The 11,258-nt window shown below is 42.2% G+C and overlaps 1 protein-coding gene across 1 annotated transcript; it reads right to left on the bottom strand.

Annotated features, from left to right (window-relative positions):
• Nucleotides 1–661: 661 nt before the first annotated feature.
• On the bottom strand, nt 662–1,687 carry LOC101935049 (olfactory receptor 14A16-like). Its single transcript, XM_065565121.1, has one exon. The coding sequence runs from the start codon at nt 1,685–1,687 to the stop codon at nt 731–733; it is 957 nt and encodes a 318-aa protein (XP_065421193.1). The 3' UTR covers nt 662–730.
• Nucleotides 1,688–11,258: the final 9,571 nt, after the last annotated feature.

Here is an 11,258-nt window from a genome sequence, read left to right as displayed (position 1 = left end):
CTATTCTACCATTAGATTATACCAATCCAGTAACAAATGTGAACTTCTGTCTCACCTCACTGGTTAACGAGAAGCCAGAAATGCAGTCTTCTTAGTGATCCCAGCTCATGGCTCACCACCCAGACACTGGTGTATAGGATGAGTCATTACTGAAAATTAATTTCATCAGATATAGGGTCCTTCCAGTCCCAAGGGATCAGCCACTTAGCCAGGTCAATATATAACTTAGACCTTAGCCAATAATCACGCTGATACCAATCCTTTAGTAACTAAAATCTAAATGTTTATTAATAAAAGACGAAAAAGAGAATTATTAATGGTTAATAGATCATATACATTCAAGTGGTCTTTCAGTGTTCAAAGATCAGGATCATAGCAGTGATTAAATAATTTATTAGATTGCAAATGTCTCTCTGGAACACCCAAACATATTAGGGGGTCATCAGTCCTTGTTCCAAGCTTGCTTGTTAAAAATCCATTCCACAGAAATGAAGCAGAAAATGAAGACAAAATTAAGATGCCTCAGGGGTCTTTTATATCTTCTGTCATGTGCAAGAAATTTTACTATCTCAAAGAAAGTTCACAGCCTCTGTTTGTAGAAAGTTACAGTTTCAAGATGGAATCCAGGGTCACATGAGCATATCACATGTCCTTACATGTTTTGATGACTCACAGGTGCATCCATTGCCCATATTCTTGTTGAGGTGTCATCAACAGAATAATATCACAGTCAAGGGAGAACTATGGACTTTACATTCATGGTGAATAATCTCCTTGCTATCAGTCTCCTCAGGGCAGCTTGGATCTCCTTGTTCCTCATGCTGTAGATGATGGGATTCATCATTGGAGGCACCACGGAATAGAGAACACCCACCACGAGATCCCACCCTGATGTTGAGCTTGAGGTGGGCTTCAGATAGGCAACAGTAAGAGTCCAGAGGAACAAGGAAACCACGAAGAGGTGAGGAAGGCAGGTAGAGAAGGCTTTATGCCGGCCCTGCTCAGAGGGGATTCTCAGCACTGTGGTGAAGATCTGAACATACGACACAATTATAAAAACAAAGCAGCTTAAAGATAAACAAGCACTAAATACAATTGCCCCAGATTCTCTGCGGTATGTGTCAGAGCAGGTGAGCTTGAGTAGCTGGGGGATTTCACAGAAGAACTGATCCACCATGTTCCCTCCACAGAAGGTTAATGCAAATGTGGTCCCAGTGTGTAGTGCAGAGCTGAGAATACTACTGAACCATGCACTGGCTGCTGTTCGGACACAAGCTCTTCTGTTCATTATAGCCTCATAATGAAGAGGTTGGCAGATGGCGACATATCGATCGTATGCCATGACAGTGAGGAAGCTGAGCTCAGCTACAGCGAACAAGGGAAAGAGAAAGACTTGGGTGAGGCACCCAGAATAAGAAATTGACCTGGAGTTGGTTAGTGAATTGACCATGGATTTAGGAATGGGGACAGAGATGTAGCAGAGGTCTATGAAGGATAAGTTGAGAAGGAAGAAGTACATGGGGGTGTGAAGATGATGGTCAAGGGCTATGACTGTGATGATGAGAAGATTCCCCATCAAGGCTGCCAGATAAAGAACTAGAAACACTAGAAAGTGTAACAGCTGCAGCTCCCGAACACCAGAGAATCCCAAGAGAAGAAACTCGGTCATTGACGTTTGGTTGCTCATTTTTCTTCTCAGTACACTTTGTCCTGCCTGTAGAGGGAAGAGCAAGGACAATGGTCAGAATTAGAGTAACAGATCAAATGACTCTGATTCTCATCTTAATAATATCTCATGAATATCAAAGGAGCACAACACTCTTCACTTCCTTTGATAGAAGTCATGAGGGCTCCTCACCTCCGACAATTGGAGCACTTCTCCAGTGTGTGATCACACAGGTGTAAGGTGACCAGACAGCAAATGTGAAAAATTGGGACAGGGGTGGGGGATAATAGGAGCCTATATAAGAAAAAGACCCTAAACTCTGGACATCTGGTCACCCTACACTGGTGTAAATTAGATTAGCTCTCTTAAAGTCAATGGGACTGCATCTGTTTAGACCATGGGAGATGTGCTCGAATCACAGCTACCATTCCCTTCTGATTTCCCAACGTGGCTCTGAGAGCACAACTTATCTCTTACAACCGAAGATCTGCCTGGGACTGATCCTGAGAATTCTTCAGAGACACTTGAACAGTTCCTACTCTGTTTACTGTCTGCTGGCTTAATTCAGACACTTCCTGCTCCAGCCTCTTTCTTACTCTTTCACTATTACACACTTGCTTTTGCATTGCCATGATCTGAGCCTGGCAATTGTCTGATTAGGGAAACTGTTTTTTTATTTTTTTATTTAGTATCATTTTTTTTACCCTATTCTTTTTTAGTTCCTTTATTTTTGTCTTTAACCGATTTATTTTTTTATTTACTAGTATTGCTAATATCTGCTTAGAGAGCTGCAAGAATGCTCCAGGACTGATAAAGCCCCAAGGCTTCCAGACACCATGACCATGTTTCTATATGGAATTATTCAAGCTGTTTCCCAAAATCATTTCCAGATATTCCCTTTCCTTCTGACATAATCCCTCGACCAGGCCGCCAGCCTGGTGCCTTGAGTCCCAGGAACAAAATATATCCATAAATTGACTCCCAGACAACAATATGGGGAAATTCCAAGCTGCTACCCTCACCTGCATGCTCCTCTCTTGCACAGCATAGTAAACCATTTGACTGTCTCACCAAATCTGTTCCCCAGGGTTTTCAGAACCCAAAGCAGTAGTCACTTAACTGGGTTTTTTAGGTGGTCTTAAGAATAAATTAATGGGGGGCGGGGCACAGCTCGTTTGTCTAATAAATAATTGACATAAGCAAAAGTGATTTTACCTAAAAGTACTTTTCTATTACATGTTAAGCACACACATACACACATATGCTGTTGCGGTAGGTTTAGAGCATTTAAAAACATTTATATTTACTTAAAGTTAAGCAATGATTTTGTGGGATTAGCAGCAAGACTTCCAGGGGGAGGGAGAACGCCTTCTCTCTAGCTCCTGAAAAACTTAACTGTTAGATCCTTGCTCCCCCATAAAGCTTCCTGGGACTGCTCCACAGCACACTTTTTAACTTAACTTTTTCAATTTTTTTTAAACAAAGCACCAAACTTATAATAGCCTCTAGCAATTTTCCTAGCCACAGCCAATAACCATTCATTATTTTTATTAGTAAAGCATTTTTAATTATAACAATAAAACTGACAAATCAAAAGCACCTACAACCAAAGTTATCCAAACATTCCTTCTATTTTTATAAAACCTAACTCCCCTACCCGAACGTCCCATTTTAATAGCAAAACAGCGAACATACAACTATTTAGCTTTGCCTGTAAGGGCCTAAAATTATTCTAGCTATATAATATGTAGTTTTTCACTAGCAATAACTAAACACACAAAATAACGAATCACAGTACTGTCAAATTCTGGGGTAACAACTTGATAAAATTCAGTATGAAGGATGTAATAAAGTGCAAGCCAAGATAAACTGTCCCAGCAGAGAGGGTCCCTCTATTGCAACAAACAGCAGGCTTCAAACTTGGGCATGAAACTAAAATGCCAACATCACCTGATTCCCACTTTCCAGGTAAATACAACCGTGAATCACCCATTGTCCTAAATGGCACCTCAATCTCTGTATAAAAATGGCCTGATTCCTGGTTACAAATTGATTTATGGCAACAAATCCCAGCTGCACTTCCATCTCTGTGCAATGACAGACTCGGAGGATTGCTCAGTTACTGCTGTGTTGTATCTTTCACCTGCTCCTTTATGTCTGTGCTGTGCGGGTCAGTCGTTGAAAGCAGACCTGGGTTCTGCTCTAGGATCTGCCACGGACCTTCTGTGTGACCTTAGGCCAGTCACTTCCCCTCCCTGTCCCTTTGTTTCCCCTCCCTCCCTTTCTCTGCTGTGTCTACTAGGACTGTGACTTACTAGGCGTTCTTTGAACCTATTGACAGTATTTTTGCGTTCTTTGAACCTATTGACAGATGTTCTTTGAACCTACTGACAGTATTTTTGTTTAACTGGCAGCAGTGTGGGACGGTGTTCAAGCAGGAGGTCTGGGATCTAGTCCCATTGAACTCCTCTATGTTCTTGGGCAGGGTCATAATAGACGAGCTTTGGCTGGGGCTTCAACTCTCTGTGCATCAATTTAAAGGTGCTGATATGTTTAAAACATTCTGTGGATTACCAGCTTCATTGCTTACTTAATTTTATCATCCTGCAACTATCCCTTTGAAACAGAAATAAACATGGTTGCAGTTCAGTCACGGAGTTTAAAATTGTGGCATGATTGGACAATATTATTGTTCCCCATGATAGTTTCCAGCTAGCGGTGCTCAGATATTTTTGGCTTGAATTATTTCAAAGGCAAATTGGGTTTTTGGTATATTATGTTCTTTGAAAAACTGAAAATATTTGTATTGTTATTTCAGCTGAAAACATTCTATTTTCAGCATTTTTAGCTGAAATTGTTTAGTTCTCACATGCCAGAAACCAAACACATTTTAGTTTTCACAATTTCTATGAAAAGTCATTTTTTTCTGCTGAAAAGAAAATAAGACTTGACTGGCTCTAGATGTTTCACTGAATTGATCATAAAAGTCTTAAAGAGTTCCAACTATAATTCACATTTATATTATTCAATTTACTCTTATATTAATACCCTAAAATATTTAATTGAAATATCAAACTTACTGGGGTGGTCTTTGCAGAAATTTCCCCATGCATTTGGTGCTCCACAGTCAGGATTCTTTGGTTCTTAGTGCTCTCTCTCTCCCAGACCCTCATCACTGTATTATCCAGCAGCTGTTTCCATTTTCCATTGGTGGATTTCCTGCATTGCTGGGTCTCTCGGCAGCTCCAAGTAGACAGGGATCCACTCCACAGATGGGCGCTCCCTGCTCCACTCCTGCGGCAGGCTTGGCTGAGAGGAGATGAACTAAATAGGGTCATGGGCTGAAAGCCCCTCCCAATTCTAGAAATGATCCTGTGCAGATTTCAGACACTGGCACAGAAAAGGATGTTCCTGCTCTGGAGTTAAATAACTAAGTCTGGTCTCCAGGGCTGTGAGCCCAACTCTGATCTCATCAGAGGAATCCAGAGATCAGGGTGACGTGGCTGTTTGATGAGGTACCCAGAGTCAGACACTAAAAACTAAGGGCCAGCTCCTGAGCTGTTGTAAATTGATACAGTTCCATTGATTTCAGAATAGTTAGGGATATTTTCGCCAACTGGGGTACCGGCCCTTTGATTTCAATGAAGCTCTGGATGATTTTCACCAGCTGAGAATCTGGCCCATTGCACATTTTAAATCCATATTCTTTGTGTGTGAATTGAAAACAAGGATGAAACAGAAGTTCAAACCTCTCTGCACGTTCTTAGTTCTTAATTACAAGAGTGGAACTTTTAATGGTTAAGGAGCGATTCTTTCCCTCTACGGACAGAGATTGGAGTTCAGTGTTCAGATCATCAGCTTCTATTAGGAAGAATGGCCTGACATTTTCCTTTCTTTCTTTCTTTCTTTCTTTCTTTCTTTCTTTCTTTCTTTCTTTCTTTCTTTCTTTCTTTCTTTCCAATTGAAGTTGAAAATCCAAAGTTCTGTTCCTAGTTGGAATGATTCGCTCCGTAACCATTATAAGTTGCACTCTTGTAATGAATCCCATGGGACAAAGAGCTGAGAAAGTGCTGACTGTTTAGGAACTTTTGTCTCCTCTTCCATTTCAATTCACAGGCAAAGAAAGTGGATTTGAAACTGTGTAAGAGACCAGATCCCCAGCTGGCATAAATCAGCCATAGTGCCACTGAAATCAAAGGGCCAGATACTTAGTGGGCAAAAATATCCCTACCTACTCTGAAGTCAACAGAATTGTGTCAGTTTACACCAGCTCATGGTCTGGCCCTTAGTTTTTAGTGTTTGCCCCTGGGTACCTCCTAATGACCAACTTTGAACACCCAGGGCAGCCTCAGTTGTCGGCTCCTCTGGTGGATGCATCCCAACATGTCTGCCACCCCTCCCTCTCCCCCCCAAAAAACTTTGCTTCCCCTAGAGGTAATTACATGGGGTTAATGAAGAACCCGTCTATTTCCGGCCAGCTGATGTTCTGGTGCTACTGGGCTCTGAGCTATTGTAGGTCACATGTCTGTGCTACAAATACCTAGGGACACCCTGTAAATACCTAGGGACACCCTTTGAGCCGCAGCCCTGGCTTTTTTATATCCTTGCAGGGATGTTGTCATCGTGTGAGGTCCACGGCAGGCCGTGTTCCCCCTCTTCGGGGATAGGGTTAACTAGGGCAGGTTGTCAGAGTGGTGTACTCCAGAGGTGAGATCAGAGCTGGGCTCACAGCCCCGGAGAGCAGATTCAGCTATGGACGTGTGGCTGGGATTTGGGGCCATCACTCAATGTGTAACCAGGTGGCAGGCTTTCTACCTGGTGTTGAGGTGGAATCATTACAGACCCAGTGCCACTTAGGATGCTGGGGGAGTCCGTCAGATTTCCCCGGGAAGTGGAAGTCAGGCTGTGCTGGCATTTTAGTACTTTAGGCTACATCTAAAGTTCAAGCCAGAGGTGTGATTCCCCTGCTCATTTACACACACATGTGCTAGCTCTTATTGAATATAGACAGCAGTATAGATGTGGTAGCAGATATGCTGATTACATAGGGACTAGTTTTAAGCAGGTCTATACTCAGCTCAGCCATCCCTCTGCTGCTGGTACTCATGCTCCAGTGCCTACCCTGCTATTTATATTCATGCTAGCTCGGCGAGAGCTAGCTTGAGTATCTGTGTACAAGTGGGGAAATCACACACTAGCTCATAGTGTAAACATGCAATAGTTTCATGACAAGCTGTGACCCTACTCTTTGTAGCAACAGGGCAATGCCTCCTGTATGGACCTGGTAGATTTGTGTGGTACTTTGTCCATCCTTCACACTGCATCTTTATCAAGCTGCCTCTTGGGCCAGAAGGTGTAAAATGATGCTGCTGCATTGACTTTAAGAGAGCGATTCCAATTTACATGAGTGTGATAATGACCCTGATGTGTATGATTGTCAGAGGCAAGGAGCACTCACGATTCCCAGTCCGTGGAAAAGACGAGCACTGTGCACCTTGGACATGCACATCAGGAGATGTTATTAAGATGAGAATCAGGGTCATTCCCATTGTCACACTGATCCTGACCAGTGACTATCTCCTTCCCTCCACAGGGAGGACACAATGTACCGATAAGGAAAATGTCCAATCTAACGACCGTGGCCGAGTTCATTCTCCTGGGGTTCTCTGATGTTCGGGAGCTGCAGCTTTTGCACTTTGTGGTCTTTCTGGTGATTTACCTGGAAGCCCTGCTGGGGACTCTTCTCATCATCATGGTTGTAGTCCTCGACAACCATCTTCACACCCCCATGTACTTCTTCCTGAAGAATCTGTCCATCCTAGACCTCGGCTCCATCTCTGTCATCATCCCCAAATCCATGGCCAATTCCTAATTGAACACCAGGTCGGTTTCATATTCTGGATGCATCACCTAAGTCTTTCTCTTCATCTTCTTCAATTCAACGGATGTTGCCTTACTGACCATCATGGCATATGATCGATACGTCGCCATCTGGAAACTGCTGCACTATGAAAGCTTGTATCTAAATGGCAGCCAGGGCCTGGATCAGTGATCTTCTCAATTCTGCAATGCTCATTGGGAACACGTTTGCAATATCTTTCTGTGGAAGCAATGTAATAAATCGTTTCCTATGTGACATACCCCAGCTACTCAAGCTCACCTGCTCTTACTTCTACCTCAGTGTAACTGGAGCTATTGCCTTGAGTGTGTGCTTAATCTTAAACTGCTTTGTTTTAATAATTGTGTCATATGTTCAGATCTTCAAAACAGTGCTGAGAATCCCCACTGAGGTGGGGTAAAGCCTTCTCCACCTGCCTTCCTCTCCTCTGTGTCATCTCCTTGTTGCTTAGCATTGGCTTCTTAGCCTACCTAAAACCCACCTGCAGCTAAACATCAGGTCTAGTTCTCATATTTTTCCCCAGTGCCTTAGGTGATGAATCCAATCATCTACAGCATGAGGAGCAAGAAGATCAAAGCTGCCCGGTGCAAAATGATGGGATTGAGTCCATTCTCCTAAAATTAAATGTTCATCTTTCTCCTTTGAGTCTGTGTTTCTTTATAAATATGATCAACTGATGGCATTATTCGCTCCATGAGAATATAGCACACAGTCTACTTATGAACACTGGGGTATTTACTTGCAAATATCTAGACAAACACACTTCAGTCAATGGAGTTAATATAGGCTTACATCAATGTAAAAAGTTAAATCTCTCTCTCTCTCTCTCTCTCTCTCTCTCTCTCTCTTATAATTCACAATCAAACAGAAATATGTCTGCCACATTGAGAGTATGTGATAGAACAAGGAATGGTCATATTTATATTCCTATTCATTCATACACTCTACTTTTATTTGCTGTATACGTACTGCACACAGCCATGCACAAAGATAGTATTCAAGTAATTATTATTACTATTGACATTAGGAGCCAGCAAATTCAGAAATCCTTCTTTAGGTTTGATGTGACTAGATTTACATTGGACAGTACATGGAATACCAGGTCAGTGCATGTAATGGCACTTTTCTACTTATACCAAGATTAGAATAAAATTACCCAAAAAGTAATATACACCAGTGCTTATGTTACTACTGAATTTAGTCCCAAATCTCTGGGCCAAGATTTTGTCAGTATTAAATCAATTATATCAATTGAGTTGCTCTTCACTGGCATGGGTCTAGAGGAGATAGGAATCTCAGCCTTACATTTCTGTTGTTGCAATTTCTCCAGGCTGCCTTCAGCCGTATTTATATTCTTTGGTGTCTTAAGCATTGTCAAAATCCTGATCCCTTTGAAGTGAATGGATAAATCTCATTGACTTCAATGGGATCCAAATTTGGCCTCATTCTGCAGACTGAATCTGTCCATAAGAAACAATGGAATTCTTTCTCTTCAAAAAAGCATTTCCACCCTACTGAGTTTAGGCAGAACATGGATTTATTTATTTAGGTTTAAAACAATTAAAAGACGCTTGTCAAATGTCTAGGTTCCCTAATATATCATGACTAATACCATTCAATCCCAGCAGCATTAAAATAATCATTGAAACCAGAATTCAGCTATCCGGACAGCTCCTGAAATTCTTTTCCACCTCTTCATCATTGTGGGAAACAAACCTTAAGCTGTTCCCCCAAAAAAACCATTGACACCCTGAATATGTGACGAAACTTTTACACCTCCATCAAACCAAACATCCTCCCTTCCTCCCTCCCTCCAAAAAAGGAAGAAAAATAAATTGATTTACTAATAAAACAAAACAAAACAAAAGAGAATAACACAGACAAACAAGTTGTCACAACCTGGCCCAGCATCTGACCATGCAGTCACTGATCTGTCATGAGTAGATCCAATCATTGGGTCCCACATGCTTCTAAGCCACTGGATCTGGGTAGTGTCTAGTTATTGTTTCTAGCTCTGGGCCTCTAGGACACTATGATGCTCTGTACCTCGGGGGAACATCCTACATCCCTATTTTCTTCTATATAAAATGATTGTGTGGGGTCCAGTGCAAAGTTTGTCATGTTGGGTGTCTACAGAGGGCTCATAGTGCACTGAGCATGGTTGTTGTAGTGATGTTATAGTAAGGTTATAGGTTATAATTTCATGAGGCTGAAAATGTATCATCATGGCTTAAAGCAAGCCTATCCAAAAACTCTCCAGGAACAGAGAGACAGTTCACACTTTGTCAGGTAATTGATGGGACGGGCCCAGCCCAGCCTCACAGGAACAATGGACACTGGCTTAGGCAGCAATGGAGGAACCTGTTGCACCCTCGAGGGATGTTCCCTTCTGGCCATGGAATCTGAATCTCTGAATATCTATGTAATGATGGGCTTGAAGCATTGCTCAGTTACTTCTGTGTTGTATTGTTTCCCTCTGTGACTTTACATCTGCGCTGTGTGATTCAGTGGCATTCAGGGGACTTGATTTCTTTTCTTGGCACTGCCACTGATGTGCTGTGTGATATTGGGGCACTCACTTCCCTGCTCTGTGCCTTGGTTTCTCCTCCCTTTCTCTGCCTGCTCTACTTAACTCTCAGGTCTTTAGGGGATGGACTGTGTCTTACCTTTTGTCTGTTCAGTGCACCCATTGACAGCATTTGTGCTCAGCTGGCAGCAGTGTTGTACACTGGCCACAGTGCTGGATCAGGAGGTTGGTTTTCTGGTACAATTGACCCCCTCTATGGCCACGGGTTGTGTCAGGATAGAAAGGCTTTGGCTGCTTGGTTCAACTCTGACCCTGTGTTTCAAGGGGATAGTGTGTATGAAATATATTCTGTGAACTGTCAGTTTTGTCAGCTACTTAGCTGTACTTTCATAGAATCATAGAAGAATCAGAGACTATCAGGGTTGGAAGCGACCTCAGGAGGTATCTAGTCCAATCCCCTGCTCAAAGCAGGACCAATCCCCAACTAAATCATCCCAGCCAGGGCTTTGTCAAGCTGGGCCTTAAAAACTTCCAAGGATGGAGATTCCACCAGCTCCCTTGGTAACCCATTCCAGTGCTTCACCACCCTCCTACTGAAGTAGTGTTTCCTAATATCCAACCTAGACCTCCCACATTTCAACTTGAGACCATTGCTCCTTATTCTGTCATCTGCCGCCACTACAAACAGCCTAGCTCCATCCTCCTTGGAACCCCCCTTCAGGTCAAATCCCTCCATCACTCTTCTCTTCTGCAGACTAAACAAGCCCAGTTACCTCAGCCTCTCCTCATAAGTCATGTGCCCCAGCCCCCTGATCATTTTTTGTTTCCTTTGAAATAGAAATAAACAAAGATGCCAGAGTCTGGATGAGTTTTCTAATTACATATTTTTAAACAATATTAACTCTTCCTACTCTTGTTCAAAGTTTAAGGTTGATTGTAAATGTTCACATTTTAATGGAAAATTGGGATTTTAGGAAAACAACATTTTCTTCCTCAGAATGTGTCAGCTTTCTTCGAAAATTTGAGACATTTCATTGGAAAACTAAAAACTCAAAAAACAACCTTCTTTGGTTTTCTTCTTCAAATTTACACTTTTAATCTGAACATTTTCAGTTGCCAAACACTGAAAAAAAAACTGGGTTTGGTTTGTTGGTGAAAAATTTTAA

This window comes from Chrysemys picta, chromosome 13 (genome assembly GCF_011386835.1).
Source record: "Chrysemys picta bellii isolate R12L10 chromosome 13, ASM1138683v2, whole genome shotgun sequence".
In the NCBI taxonomy this organism is placed as follows: domain Eukaryota; kingdom Metazoa; phylum Chordata; order Testudines; family Emydidae; genus Chrysemys; species Chrysemys picta.
The sequence above is the reverse complement of the archived record's forward strand: the minus strand, read 5'-3'. Positions and strand labels throughout refer to the sequence as shown.

Coding starts and splice junctions, on each gene's coding strand:
- LOC101935049 (XM_065565121.1), bottom strand. CDS start 1,687: ATGAGCAACCAAACGTCAATGACCGAGTTTCTTCTCTTGGGATTCTCT.